The sequence below is a fragment of a genome, unplaced genomic scaffold (assembly GCF_019419815.1).
Source record: "Pyrus x bretschneideri cultivar Hongxiangsu unplaced genomic scaffold, Pyrus_bretschneideri_v1 Contig23, whole genome shotgun sequence".
Classification (NCBI taxonomy): Eukaryota; Viridiplantae; Streptophyta; class Magnoliopsida; order Rosales; family Rosaceae; genus Pyrus; species Pyrus x bretschneideri.
In genome coordinates, this window is record NW_025999535.1 from 2,836,742 (window position 1) to 2,852,184 (window position 15,443).

General features: G+C 39.3%; 1 protein-coding gene and 1 pseudogene across 1 annotated transcript; one reads left to right on the top strand and one right to left on the bottom strand.

The window, feature by feature from the left end:
• Positions 1-705: 705 nt before the first annotated feature.
• LOC103936503 (peptide methionine sulfoxide reductase B1, chloroplastic) lies at positions 706-3,318 on the bottom strand. Its single transcript, XM_009346345.2, has 5 exons — positions 3,096-3,318; positions 2,377-2,488; positions 1,469-1,534; positions 1,062-1,259; positions 706-976 (listed from the first exon to the last, which is right to left on the bottom strand). The coding sequence occupies exons 1-5, from the start codon at positions 3,286-3,288 to the stop codon at positions 949-951; spliced, it is 597 nt and encodes a 198-aa protein (XP_009344620.2). The 5' UTR covers positions 3,289-3,318; the 3' UTR covers positions 706-948.
• Positions 3,319-4,348: 1,030 nt separating this feature from the next.
• LOC103936515 lies at positions 4,349-14,570 on the top strand (annotated as a pseudogene).
• The last annotated feature ends 873 nt before the right edge of the window (positions 14,571-15,443 follow it).

The following is a 15,443-nucleotide window of genomic DNA, read 5'->3' on the forward strand; positions in this document are numbered from 1 at the left end:
CACATACATGTTTTGGAATGAAATCAAGTCGCAAAAGTAAAATCCTATGACATTTTCGAGGCCTTACCCTGCTCGGAAAAATGATGTTTCACCGAAGCTCTCTCGGCTTGGCAATTTGTGCACCATTGAGATGAGGGTTGCAGAGAGAGTGCAGAGAAGAGAGTTTCAGAGAGTGTCTAGGTGATACAGCGAGATGATGGTTGTCAGTGTCTATGTTTGCAGGGATATAAAGAGACAATGAGGGTTATGGGAGAGAATGGAGAGATTGAGGGAGCTTAGGGATTTCCGCGCCCACCCCCCCCCCCCCCCCCCCCAAATTTCCTAGTTTCGTGAAACTCACAAAGATGGTGAGGTTGTGACGGTGGTTTGGAGTTCGCCAGAATGGGAGGGCTGTGTGGTCTCCTGACAGAAAAAAAATTAAAACAAGTGACGTCAAACTCACCTCAAGTGCTCGTGCCGGCACGAATCCATGGGCCTGGCGCTCAAGCTCCCTCGCCAACCAACGCTGGACTTCCTCCCTTGGGCAATCAGGCCCTGTGCTGAAGCCTGTCCATCGAGCAATTGCTCCCGCTGGAGCTGCTCTTATAGAAAGATACTTATATGTTAAATCATATCATGATATCAATCGAATCGATTACCGTCAATTTCCTGAAGTGAAAAACTAACTTTTAAGGTTCACTCAATTAAAACTAGAGGTTAAGGAAGTACAATATAACGACTAATCTATACATGAGATATTAATATGAATATGTATATTTCGCCCAAGGAATTGCCCATATGCACTTTAGGTCTTCATAAACATGTATTACAACATTTCCTTATCATTATGTAACATGAACATAACAACTAACTCTCGATCTCACGAAACGAAGCGACTCTCTCCACCTCGGTGTCCTTCTGGTGGCAACGTATTTGGTCTGGTGGCCGGCAAGAAGGGTGTGTTGCTTCCTACTCTGGCTTTAGTTTCAGGGAGGCACTGCAGGGTAGTTTCTCATGAGTCATCACGTCAAATCGACTACAAATGCTTGCAAAAGGAGAAAAAATGGTGAGCGATTAATCACCTGTTGATACAGTAACGCTTTCCTGTTGGTGGTGGACCATCATCGAAGACATGGCCAAGATGAGCATCACAAGCGGCACAAAGAACTTCAGTTCGAGGCATGATAAATATAGACAAGTCCAACTTGGACTTCACATTGTCACCTATGGGCTGGTAATAGGATGGCCAACCAGTTCCGCTATCGAATTTGGTAGATGATCTGCAGAAGAGAATATATGAAATATCGGTCAATGTTATAGAATACACAAGAGCATAATGTTCAATGGAAAGTTCGACCCATGACTCATGGGTGGAAATACAATAATTTGGGGGAGGGGGAGTTCAAACCCATGACGCGTGGGTGAAAATACATCACCCTATCCACTAGGATACTGGACAACATGCAAAATTAGTTATAATGATACTTACTCAAAAAGAGGCGTGTCACAACATATGCAATGGTATGTTCCTTTAGTTTTCGTATTCCAGTATTCCCTGAAGATTAAGAGGAAAAAGCCAACATGAATAACAGAAGAAAATGGTTACCGATATAATGCAAGTGGCTGTCTCCACATTGGTTGTTTTGGATGTGCTTACACGAGCAACATTTTTCATTCCGCCATGTATTCCAGGTTGCGACTGGTAAAAAGATGTGTGTGCAAGACATGAGGCTGAAAAGAGAAAACCCATCCTTTATGCTGTATACTATCCTAAGTACTTGTTCATGAGTCATATTTGCTACGTGACATGGTTAGAAAGCCTTGCTAGACTTATGCAGAGTGCACCATGAAGATCTTTACACAAACAGTTAAAAGGCTGGTAAGTCTCCTTCTGTGCCAGCAGATAAGGCGCATGCTGCATAACGACTTAGTTTACAATGCATGAGCTGCCAGAAAATTCTCCAACGTTCTAGATGGAGAGGTGATCGAGGGCACATAATAGCAGTCAACAAAGAACTAATCAGCCAACACATTCTACATAGATATTTTCCTACTAAACAGACTCAAGGGCATAAGAGCAGAAAAAGGAACTAATCAGCATCCTCGTTTATCAAAGGCCTCTTTATTGTTTTAGGTTCAGAGGGCCGAAGCCCAAACAAACAAACGACTACAATGGAATAGCCCTAGGTAACAAAACTTAGTTAACTTGCAAGATGATTACTCAATTCAGATTTCCAATTGTATTTTTCTGAACTTTCCAGCCTTCAGAAGCTCCCAAAAACGAATAAAAACTCAAACTTTCGGCTATAGCAGGTCTTCTGCAATTATATGAAAGTCCACACTGATGAACCAAAGTTACCAAATATCTGACACAGAAGTAGGAATTAAGAAGCATACCCAGTGAAAGCCCTCTCGGTTCCCTTTTTACGAGTAACGTAAAACTGTTCCTCTGTGAGTTTCTCCTTCCATTCTTGATCACTTATAGATTTGTAATCACCAACACCTGTCCCTGCACATTACCAACAAAATTGAAACAAAACATGTAAAAATACCTTGAACTTTTAACACCTGACATTCAAGATTATCCTGCATATACATAACCAAAATCAATTTCGTGTAAAAAAAACCTTGAACTTTTTGCAACATAATTGCATATGACCCAGCCATGCCTTTTTATAGAAGAACTTTAATTGAAAGCATCTCGGATAACTATCCAGGGGTACTCCAAGTGCTTTTTCAACCCATAAGCACTTGAAAACACTTTCAAGTTTCTTGCTAAACATTGTTAGAAGCGCTTTTTGGTTATCTGAAAGCGACTCTTAGGTCTTAGCAATCGCTTCCAAGAAGGCATCCGATAACAAAAGATCATCCAGATAACAAAAGATCATCCATTACCAGTTACAATTACAAAGCAATTCTCTGAGATAAAACTAAATGAGAACCAAAACTATGACTGAATTTTTCAACGGGATACCATCTACGCCCACGAATATATATACACACACAGAGGAAAATAGCATACTTTTAGACCATATTTTATAGAGAATATGGTTCTAGTAGATGTTCTCTCTAGCATCACCCGTGTGTGTGTGTATAAAATCAAGAAAAGAAAATACCTTGAGCTCTGTCTGGGGAAGAAGCAGATGAACCCATTACACGACGAACAGAGGAGAAAAGCCTCTGGGGTTTGACCAAAGATCGGGAACCCAAAATTAATTTCTTGGATTTCAAGCCAGATACGAACTGGGTTTTGGAGGAAATGCGAGCAGCTGTTGTGGGTAAGCTCGAACAAAAACTAGAAGACGCCATTGACGACCTTGAAATTGAGCTCTCTTATACCTTTCAAAGGTCCTGCAACAACCGAAAGGGCATGAAATCGTCAGCTGAGATTGATCTTCTGTTATCCAAGAAAAAACGATGATGGTGTTAGGTAAAGCACGGCCGTTGATTAATAGTTTTCTTATGCTTTTGATTTGATATCTGCAATTGGATTGGATGGATCACGGTATTAGCAGGGACTTGGAGCAGCAGATTTATGTTTTTGGATGCGTGGCTCTCATTGGGATTTTATTTTTTTCCCTTCTTTTTAGGAGAACCATTGGGATTGTTTTGGAGAAAGAGGCTATCTGCTGGCCACGTCAACGTTTCTAGATTGTACTTCACATTGTCACCTATCGTGGTAAATACCAATGTGTCAAAACTTCCATTACGAATACAAATGTGTCGAAATTATGAATACGAATATAAATATGTCGAAACTATAAATACGAATAAGCATGTGTCGAAACTACGCATGGTAAAAATTTAGGATGAGATCTCATGCAAAATAAAAATTATCAATTTCTATCTAAATAAGAGACGTGACCTAAATGGAGGTTGATGCACTTTCTTAATTCTCCTATGTTACATAAATTTTTGGTTAAAATTGAAAGGATTGGTATTTGTATAGGAAATTATTATTAGCATTCTAAAAATCTTATTTTAAATTTTAAAATTTCTATATTTCAAAAGAAAAATATATTTATAAAAAATGTAGAATGAAATTTTAAAAGTGCCAATAATATTTTTCTTTCTGTATTTTTCAAATTTAAGGCATAAAATTAGAAAGTAAAAGTGACAGAAACTTTTGCATCTCAACAGAAGACTGTCGGGTACGTTCCCTTCCTCATCATCTAGCGTCATCACTCTTGAAAGTGAAGGCAGATTGCATGACCTCTTGTTTGAATGTTCTTTTCGTCTCGTCTTATTTTATACGGTTACAATTAAATTACGTTAATATTTTATATTAATTTTTAATATATATAATAAGATAAAAATTAATAAAAATATAAAATATTAATATGATTTAACTGTGATCGTATAAACAAAAATGAATGAAAATGATACCCAAACAGCCAATCTGCCTCCCTTGAAAGTTCCCTCAAGACGAGAGAGAGAGAGCAATGAATGCAAAATCCGAGCAGCAACATTCTCACCATCAAATCAATGGCAAGACAAAATTCAAACCCATTTCTCAACCCACCGAACCAGAGCAATCAAGAAGAAACAACCCAAATCTTCAAACCAATAAAAGAAACCCGTTTCCTTGTTTCTCCATAGACGCATCAAAAACCCCAAACCCAGCAACCCCTCTCACCGCCGCAACCCCGCCGCTCGTGGTGGTCGATTCTGCTAATGCCGACATCTACGTCGAAATCGACCGGCTACCCATTGAAGGCGAGACCATTTCGGCCAAGAGCGGACAGAGCCTGGCAGGCGGCAAAGGCGCCAACCAGGCTGCCCGCGGTGGAAAGGTTTCTTACCCAACATACTTCGTCGGCCAGGTGGGCGAGGACGCGCATGGAAGCTGATCGCTGAGGCTCTGGAGAGATGTGGGGTCCGCCTTGATTGCCTGAGTGCTGTTTCTGGTGCGCCCACCGGGCATGCGGTGGTGATGTTGCAGTCTGATGGGCAGAACTCCATCATCATTGTTGGTGGGGCCACCATTAAGTGCTGGTCTGAGAGGATTTCTGACGAGGATTTGAAGCTTGTGAACAATGCTGGGATTGTTTTGCTTCAGAGGGAGATTCCAGAATCGGTCAACGTTCAGGTTGCAAAGGTCCGGGCTTTCAATTTTTAAAATTTTTAAGTTCCCATTTTGCTTAGGGTCACATTATCTTGCAATGCCATTGTATAATCTATCTTGATTTGCTTTTGATTTCGATTACTGCGGCATATGTGTTTTTTTACTTAAAATTGAAGAAAGAAAGTTCATTTGCTTTGTTTAGCTGGTTATGTCTTGGTTGTCTCGTCAGAATGGAACATTATGTATTGGCCATTTGAGGAATTGGAATCAGTGAATTTTATGTTATCGCAGTTTGTGATTACGTTTGTTGGGTATAAGATTTTAGCTTTGCTATATTTAGGTAAAAGGGTTGATTAGCTATTGGGAATCCGTGTGGTGTTGACGTTTCTTTTAGTTCGTTGATGAGAATGTGGTAGGCAGATCAAAGGTAGAGAGATTATGAGTTAAACATTAGGAGTTTATATAGTACATTTTTAAGCTGTCAATTTACCGCGCGGTTGCCCCCCGTTTAAAGTTAACTATTACGGTTATGGGTAACCGTTTAGACGAATAAACGATTATGGGTATAAGCGTTTATCCGTGAGATTTAAATGGGTGGTTATGGATATTATCCACGGTTATAACAGGTATCCATTGGTTATGGGTATTACTCGCGGTTATAACGGGTATCCATTTACCCATTTAATTTAATCTATGTAAAAAAAATAAAAATTAAAAACCCTCTCTCTCTCCGCCGCTTGACTTCGACTCGACCTCATCTCGGCGACCTCACTCAGACAACCTCACCACCCTCCTCGACCTCACCTCAGACAACCTCCTCACCTCAGAATCCGGCCACACCCACATCACACAAACCCTCTGATCTCTCTCTCTCTCGACTTCTCATCCCTCAGACCTTGATTGTGTGGAGGAGTCTTCCTTCACGGCACAAAGGCGGAGCTATGGCCACCGGCACCGTTCACCTCTCTGATTTCTCTCCCTCAACTTCTTCATCTAGATTCCAGTGCACTGTACACCGATTCTCCTCTAAATCAGGTAAATTTTGGAAGTAATTTAGGGTTTGAAATTTAGGGTGTGAAATTTAAATTAGGGTTTGTGAAATCTAGATTCGGGTTTGTGAAATCTTGTCTTGATTAGGCATTGTTCTTGATCTTATTAAAAATTTGCATTGTTCTAGATTAGGCATTGTTCTTGATTTTATTAAAAATGTTGGTTGATTTTTAGTTTAGATGTCTGAAGTAATTCAATTTCTGAAGTGATTTTTAGTTTAGCCGTACTCTCATCTTTGAAGTGTTAATCTTTGAAGTAATTCAATTATCTACATAATTTGCAATTTTGCATAATGGAAAAGGAAGGTGTTGGTTGATTTTTACTCTTATCTTTGAAGTAATTCAATTTGCATAATGGAAAGGAAAGTGTTGGTTGATTTTTAGTTTAATCCATTAAAATTAGATTTTTCACAACCTGCAGTTGCACCAAAATATCTAGAACATTAACATGGGGTCAAGGTCAATGGTGAAGTTGTACCAGATAAATAAAAAGCAAGGAAAATAATCAAAATATTGGCATCAAAGTTCATAATTCCGACACCAAAATTGAATTGGAGGGGCCAATAAGGTTCATTCCACCAATTATAAATTTAGTAACTTGGAATTGTACGAGGACTTAAATGATTAAAATAAGGAAATGCATACTAAAATGTACCTATAACGGTGTTTAATTGTCAGAAAACGAAAATTATGACAAATTTTTCTTTTGGAATTTTCAAATTGTTCAAAAAAACATGTAGATGGGTGAAAAAAATGTGTAAATGGGTAAAAATAGGATAAATGGGTAAACAGGTAAATGGTTATGGTTATGGTTAAATGGATAAATGGTTATGATTAAATGGATATACGGTTATGGGTATAGATAACCGTTTATAAACGGTTATGGTTATGGGTATAACCATTTATACAATTACCCAACGGGTAAACGGTTATGAGGGTATGAACATAAACGGTTATAGGTAAATAACCTTGGTTACCCGCCCACCATAACCGTTGCCCATCCCTAGTGATAGCAAATCATACCCGTTGGGTAATTGCATAAACGGTTATATCCATAACCATAATCGTTTATAAACGGTTATTCATACCCATAACCGTATACCCATTTAACCATAACCATTTACCCATTTAATCATAACCGTAATCATTTACCCGTTTACCCATTTTTGAACCCATTTATCATTTTTTTACCCATTTACCCCTTTTTTCACCCGTCTACTTTTTTTAATAACTTGAAAATTACAAAAGAAAATTTTATCATAATTTTCATTTTCTGACAATTAAACACCGTTATAGGTGCATTTTAGCATGCATTTCCCTATTTTAATCATTTAAGTCCACATACAATTCCAAGTTACTAAATTTATAATCGGTGGAATGAACCTTATTGGCCCCTCCAATTCAATTTTGGTGTCAGAATTATGAACTTTGATGCCGATATTTTGGTGCAATTGCAGGTTGTGAAAAATCCAAATTTAATGTATTAAACTAAAAATCAACCAACACTTTCCTTTTCCATTATGCATATTGAATTACTTCAGAGATGAGAGTAAAAATCAACCAACACTTTCCTTTTCCATTATGCAAAATTGCAAATTATGCACATAATTGAATTACTTCAAAGATGAGAGTACAGCTAAACTAAAAATCACTCCAAAAATTGAATTACTTCAGACATCTAAACTAAAAATCAACCAACTTTTTTAATAAAATCAAGAACAATGACTAATCAAGACTAGATTTCACAAACCCTAAATTAATTCCAAAATTTACCTGATTTGGGGGAGAATCAGTGCACTGGAATCTGGATGAAGAAGTCGAGGGAGAGAAATCAAAGAGGTGAGTGGTGCCGGTGGCCATAGCTCCGCCTATGTGCCGTGAAGGAAGGCACCTCCACACAGTCAAGGTCTGAGGGATTAGAAGTCGAGAGAGATCAGAGGGTCTATGTGACGTGGGTGCGGCCGGATTCTGAGGTGAGGTCAAGGAGGGTGGTGAGGTTGTCTGAGCGAGGTCGCCAAGGTGAGGTCAAGTCGAAGTCAAGAAAGGGAGTGACTGAGTTATGAGTTCTCTGAGGGTTTCTAAATTTTACATATATTAAATTAAATAGGTAAATGGATACCTGTTATAACCGCGGGTAATACCCATAACCGATGGATATTCGTTATAACCACGGATAATACCCATAACCGTCCATTTAAATCTCACGAATAAACGGTTATACCCACAACTGTTTATTCGTCTAAACGGTCACCTGTAACCGTCAACTTTAAATGGGCTGGTAACCGCGGTTACCCAAACCCATATGTATTTTGCCCATTCCTATGCGTGAGTCACGAAGTACATTATGCGGTTGGCTTTACACACTGTCCTTGAGTTTATTGCCTATTTCTCACATACAGTTTACGTACTTTGAATTTCAATATTGTGTTACTTTATATAGTAGATGAAACCATAAACAGTTTGATGCTTTTGCCCCTTGTTGTTGCTTGTAATAATTTCATGGATAATCTGGTTTCATGGATAATCTGATAAACCATGTTATATTTATTATTTAGGCTGCCGAGAGTGCAGATGTATACCAGTCATTTTGAATGCTGGAGGAATGGACGCTGTATTGAACTTTGTTGATATTTTGAGTCCAAATGAAACTGAGCTTGGTCGTTTGACGGGAATGCCGACTGAAACCTTTGAACAGATTAGTAATGCTGTGGTGAAATGCCATAAAATGGTAAGTTGTGTGCACTGAGAAGTCTTCATAGCTTTGAATAGATTAGTCAAGCTTCTAGAGTGTCGGTTACTATGACTTGGGAAGTTTTTTGGTTTTTAGTTTTATCGTTGCAAAAAAGTTTGTCTTCGGTGTTATATCATCTTAAACAGGAAGGGGAATACCGTGCATATATTGGAATCTGAACTTTTATGACATTTTGATTCGGTTTCCATCAGCTTTCTTCCGTTGGCTCTTATGTTGTCAGATCGTATTGATTTGGATGATAGTCATTTAACCACAAGGGAAAGGTGCTCGTATTCTAGCTTGAGTAAGCCGTAGTTTTGTTTTATGTCTAATTTCTGGGCGTTAAGCAAGTCCTAGTGAAACTTGGGGACGAAGGGTGTGGAAAATCTGATGTATATTTCATATATAAAATGGTTTACAAGATCAACCATAAATAGAAGTGGAATACTAGACAGAAAGTAGAGGAATGGTGCGGACTGAGATGGCAGCTCAGCAAGCATTGAGATGGCAGCTCAGCAAGCATAATTGAAGATCTCCACTATCTCTAACTTAAACTAATACCTAGCTTTACATGATGAGGGAACCTAGCCGAAAGTAAGAAAGTAAGATGACAATGAGTACAATGACAACTAGACAACCCTACCACCAATAATAATAGATACTTCAATACTCCCCCTCAAGCTGGATCGAGAGTTCTTCTGGATCCAAGCTTGAAGAGAAGACGATCAAGTTGTGCAGAAGGTAGACGCTTGGTGAACACATCGGCAAGTTGATCACTGGAGCGAACAAATACAGTTTGTAATAGCTTGGACTGAACTTGGTTGCGAACGAAATGACAGTCAACCTCGATGTGCTTTGTGCGTTCATGGAAGACGGGGTTGGCAGCAATATGCATTGCTGCCTGATTGTCACAGTGAAGAAGAATTGGTTTGGAGGAGATGATTTCAAGATCACGTAGCAACCTCTTTAGCCAAATTAGTTCGCATGCAGTCGATGCCATTGCACGGTACTCAGCTTCTGCGCTTGACCGAGCTACAACAGATTGCTTTTTGCTTTTCCACGTAACGAGATTACCACCAACAAGAGTGCAGTAACCAGTTGTGGATTTGCGATCAAGAACATTGCCTGCCCAATCAGAGTCTGTGTATCCTTCAATGGTGAAGTGTCCGTTGTTTTGCATGAAAATCCCAGTAGATATTGAGCTTTTCAAGTATCGAAGGATCCTTTTAACTAGTTGCAAATGATGAGATGAGGGAGAATGCATGAACTGGCTGACAAAGCTAACAGCATAAGCAATGTCAGGTCGGGTTATAGTCAAATAGATAAGTTTTCCTACCAACCTTTGATACTCCGATACATTTTCAAGCTGGATGCCTGAGGTTTCATCCTTGAAATTTGTTGGTAGTGGTGTTTTGGCAGGCTTGCAATGCAACATATTTGCTTCTTCTAAAAGATCTAGAACGTACTTTTGTTGATTTAGAAACAAACCAGTTGGAGATTGATCCATTTCGATTCCAAGAAAGTATCGAAGTCTGCCAAGATCTTTGATTTTGAATGTTGAATGTAGTGTGGCTTTGAGGGCAGTTATTTCTTCTGGATTATCTCCCGTGACAATAAGATCATCAACATAAACAAGTACCACCAATCTTCCATGCGTACCAATCCTAGTGAACATTGAAGAATCTGCATTGCTTCGTTTAAAGCCGGATGACATAAGGACAGAACTAAGTTTTGAGTACCAAGCCCTTGGAGATTGCTTGAGACCATAAATAGCCTTGTGAAGCTTGCAGGCTATTCCTTGTTCCTTCTCTCGTTCATGACCAGGTGGTAGTCGCATGTATACCTCTTCTTCTAACTCTCCATGTAGGAAGGCATTTTTTACATCCATTTGATGTAGAGACCAGTTTGAATTGATAGCCACCGAAAGAAGCACTCTAACTGTGTTCATCTTTGCCACAGGGGCAAAGGTTTCTTTGTAATCTACTCCGAAGGTTTGTGTGAAGCCCCTTGCAACTAACCTTGCCTTGTGCCGCTCTATGTTTCCATCTGAGTGAAATTTGGTCTTATAAATCCATCTTGCCCCAACCACATGTTGACCTTTTGGCAGAGAAACAATGCTCCAAGTTTGATTTTCATCAAGTGCCTTGAGTTCTTCAAGCATGGCTTGCCTCCATACAGGAGATTGGTGTGCCTCTTCGAAGGATCGAGGCTCAGAATTTTGGGACAACCTGGTCACAAAGGCATCATGAGATGAAGAGCTCTTGCTATGAAAAACCATTTGTCCAATAGGATGTCTAGGCGTGTAGATTTCAAAATCATCAAGCCTGGCTGGAGGTTGTCTGTTTCGAGAAGGATTCCTTCGTGGAGGAGGAGGTTGTTCAAGTTGAGGCTCTCTCCTTTCGAGAATGACTTCTTCATTATCTGCTTCCATATTTTCAGGAGCTGGCTCTACTTCAACAGCTTCATTTTGTGGTGTTGACAGCCTTGTATCATCAAGGAAGAGAGGAGTAGGAAACACTTCATATGAGGACTCCCCCTGAGGTTCATCATCATGCATTTGAAAAAAAGAGTGAGTTTCATCAAAACGCACATCCCTGGATACACATACCTTTCTGGTCTTAGGATCGTAGCATTTGTATCCCTTTTGGGACGTTGAGTAACCTATGAATGCACATTTGATAGCCCTTGGATCAAGTTTATCTCGGTGAATAGGTTGAATGTGCACATAGCATACACATCCAAACACACGGAGATGACTTATGTCAATTTCTCTCCCCTTGAGAATTTGGTAGGGAGATTTGAACTTCAAGATTCTGCTAGGAAGGCGATTGATGATGTATGCAGCGGTTTGTACAGCTTGAGACCAGAACTTCTTTGGAACTTTTGCTTGTAACATTAGTGATCGTGTTTTTTCAAGCAAATCTCGGTTCTTTCTTTCTGAAATGCCATTTTGTTGTGGCGTTCCTACACAACTTGTTTGTTGCAAAATTCCATGCTCACTTAAGTAAGTTGTCATGATTTTGGAAGTGTACTCAGACCCATTATCAGACCTTAAGATGCCAATTTTAGAGTTAAAATGATTTTGAATTAATTTATGAAAACTTTTGAAACACTGGAAAGCTTCATGCTTGAATTTAAGTAAATACACAAAAGTAGTTCTAGAGAAATCATCAATGAACGATATGTAAAATCTGTAACCATCAAAGGACTCTAAGGTGGCAGGTCCCCAAATGTCAGAATGGATTATTTCAAAGGCTTTGGTAGCTCTAGAGAGAGAGTGAGGAAAGGGTAACCTGGTGAACTTAGATTTTTGACAAACTTCACAATCTGGAATCATTTTACAGAAACTAGGAAAAAGAAAAGACATAACATGTGAAGAAGGGTGAGCTAATCTCATGTGCCACAGCTGCTCCTTGTTTACAGTGCTTGAGTTTACGTAGAAACCTTTTGGGAAACTTGAAGAGAATTTGACATAGTACAGTCCATTGAGGAAGAACCCTTTACCAATCGTTTCCTTCGAAACTTGGTCCTGGAAAATCACATAGTGAGTTGAAAATATTGCAAGACAATTTAGCAAATGTGTTATTTTTCCTACTGACAATAGTTTGAAAGGAAAAGACGGGACATGCATGACAAGGGACTCTTTTTGACTCGAGAAGATTTTGAGTTTCCCTCTGCCTACTATACGAACTTTGGTGCCATTAGCTACGGAGACAAAAGAAGGGGTGGTTAAGTTTTGAAAATCATTTAGTAAAGATGCATCGTTAGTCATGTGATCTGTAGCTCCTGAGTCAACTATCCAAAAATCACAACTACTACTAAGATCCAAAGCAGTGGAGATAGTTGCAATAATACCTGGCATGTCATTTTGTGACACTGAGTTTGATTGTTCGAGGAAGCCAGCAAACTTGCCGAGCATGGCTGAAGGAGTTTCATGATTTGTTGCTCCTTGTTTCTGTTGCAAGAAGTTAGCAAATTCATTTATGAGAGCAATGGGACTAGAGGAAGAGTTTATCACATTATTGGAGACATTGTCGCAAACAAGATTTCCTCTAGGAGTGTAGGCAGGCTTCATTTGGTTTCTTGGTGCTCTTCCATCGTCATTGAACTTAGGTTTAAGTTCTGGATAAAGAATCCAACACTTCTCTTTTATGTGTCCAATACCTGTACGACCTATCTTCACACAGTGAGAACACTTTAAGTCTGGTCGTTTTCCCTTGTATGGTCTGGAGAAGGTGAAGGCTCTTGCTTCTGATGGCCTAAAATTTGATTCTCCAACGACCATGTCTGCGTTCATGACCTTCTTTCTTACTTCTTCACGTTGAATAACGTTGCAGACCATCTGTAAAGTGGGAAGTTCAGGTGTCATTAAGAGATGGCTTCTAAGATCTTCATAATCTGGTCCAATGCTGGCAAGCAACTGGAACACTTTGTCTTCTTCAGCACGCTTTAAAAGAATGATTGTGTTCGTGGTGTGAGGTCTGTAGAGATCCAATTCATTCCATTTTGCCTTCAAGTTGCCAAGATGTTGAACAAAAGAGAGATTTCCCTGTTGTAATTCCGTAAGATCTTTCTTCAGCTGAAAGACTCTCGCAGCATTGTTTAGATCTCCATACATGTCTCGTACGGAGTTCCAAAGTTGGTGAGATGATACTGAGTAGCTGAAAATCTCAGCCATCTTTGGTTCCATAGAGTTTAACAGCCAAGACATGATAAGTTGATCTTGGGATACCCATGCTGCATAATCTGGTGCAGTTGTTTCGGGGATGATGTCATCCCTTTGAATGAATGGGAGCTTTCCACGTCCTCCAAGAGCGAGAGAAATGGCTCGTGACCAGGGCAGGTAGTTGAATTCGTTTAGAAGCACAGAGCTCAAACGTTGAATTGGATTGGTATCCATGGTTTCGTTTTTTGAAGTTTTTTCTGCTGGTATGGCCATAATGACTCAACTGGTTTGGATTTGGTGGGATTTTCGGAAGAACACAGAAGCAGGTCCAAGCGGAATCACTGCTCTGATACCATGTGGAAAATCTGATGTATATTTCATATATAAAATGGTTTACAAGATCAACCATAAATAGAAGTGGAATACTAGACAGAAAGTAGAGGAATGGTGCGGACTGAGATGGCAGCTCAGCAAGCATTGAGATGGCAGCTCAGCAAGCATAATTGAAGATCTCCACTATCTCTAACTTAAACTAATACCTAGCTTTACATGATGAGGGAACCTAGCCGAAAGTAAGAAAGTAAGATGACAATGAGTACAATGACAACTAGACAACCCTACCACCAATAATAATAGATACTTCAATAAAGGGTCTGCTCTATTTGTAGAAAGCAAAGAACCACTTAAACAACCTGTCATATCTGCGGCAAAAGTACTTGATACTACTGGAGCCGGCGATACTTTCACTGCCTCTTTTCGCGGTGGCTCGGGATGGCAAGTCCAGAAGGGAATGCTTGAGATTTGCAGGTAGGGGCGACATCATGCCTTATTCTGTTTTGAGTACGTTTCTTGTAACACTTACGTTGATGCTTCTTTGCTATTCTCGTTTTACCAGCTGCGGCGGCTTCTCTTTGTGTTCAAGTAAAGGGAGCCATTCCTAGCATGCCGGAGAGAAAATCCGTTTTGAATCTTCTTCAGTCTCTTTGAGGATAACTTGTATTTAAGATGGGTACAATAAATTTCCGACATGCTTGTTGGATTTTTCCTTTATCTAAAGAGTTATCCCAGAGGTTACTCCTACAAGCAAGTTGGTACGAGGAATTCTTTAAGGCGGGATGAAAAATGCGGGCATCAATGGTGGCGTGAGAGAGCATTAAAATGCTAAACCATGAGCCTCTGAACATATTCTCTCTCTCTCTCTCTCTCTCTCTCTCTCTCTCTCTCTCTCGTGGCTGCAGATGAGAAGCCAAGGTCTAAAGGATTTGGCAATGGCCCTTTACCACAATGGTGGAAAGGGTCTCGCATAACGGTGTGGGTTCAAACTTTGTCGATGACTAATCTAACAAATTATATTATTTGACCAAAAAAAAAGTCTAAAAAATTTGGGATGGAGTTCACAAGGGTCTTTAGGTGGCTCCGCCATTGTATAGTAGGAAACTAAAAAAAAAAATCGAAATTGATAGAAAACTCAAATGGATAGAAAACTAGATGTGCATAAAGTTGAATAAAGAGTACGATGAAACTACTTTTACTTCTCAAATCCTCTTTTTAATTTTTAACGGTCGGATCGAATGAATTGAAAAATATCAATAATTAAAAATTAAGTGTGTATAAGAGATAAAAATAAGCGTGTAAAAAGCATTACCCATTTCTAAAAATTTTAGTCTAAAATGTTGGGTGCAAGGGTAGAGGGTAGTAATGGATAATACACAGAGCGTGATAAATTTAATTTAATAAGTAGATATGAGACGTTATCAACAAAAATGTGGGGTATGCTTAAAACAATCCTTTTTTTTTTTTTTTTTTTTTCAAACACTTTATGTGGTTATAGGCTTGGAAACGAGTCATATCAATCTTAATTTATAATTAACTTATTGGATTGATATTCTATTCATATTATCGGAGTTCACTTGTGATTCAGATTTTGATAAATGTCGGATGTAAGCCACGCTA

Coding starts and splice junctions, on each gene's coding strand:
- LOC103936503 (XM_009346345.2), bottom strand. CDS start 3,288: ATGGCGTCTTCTAGTTTTTGTTCGAGCTTACCCACAACAGCTGCTCGC. Junction 1,535..2,376: donor ACCGAGAGGGCTTTCACTGG/GTATGCTTCTTA, acceptor CTTAATCTTCAG/GGAATACTGGAATACGAAAA. Junction 977..1,061: donor AAGCGTTACTGTATCAACAG/GTGATTAATCGC, acceptor ACTACCCTGCAG/TGCCTCCCTGAAACTAAAGC.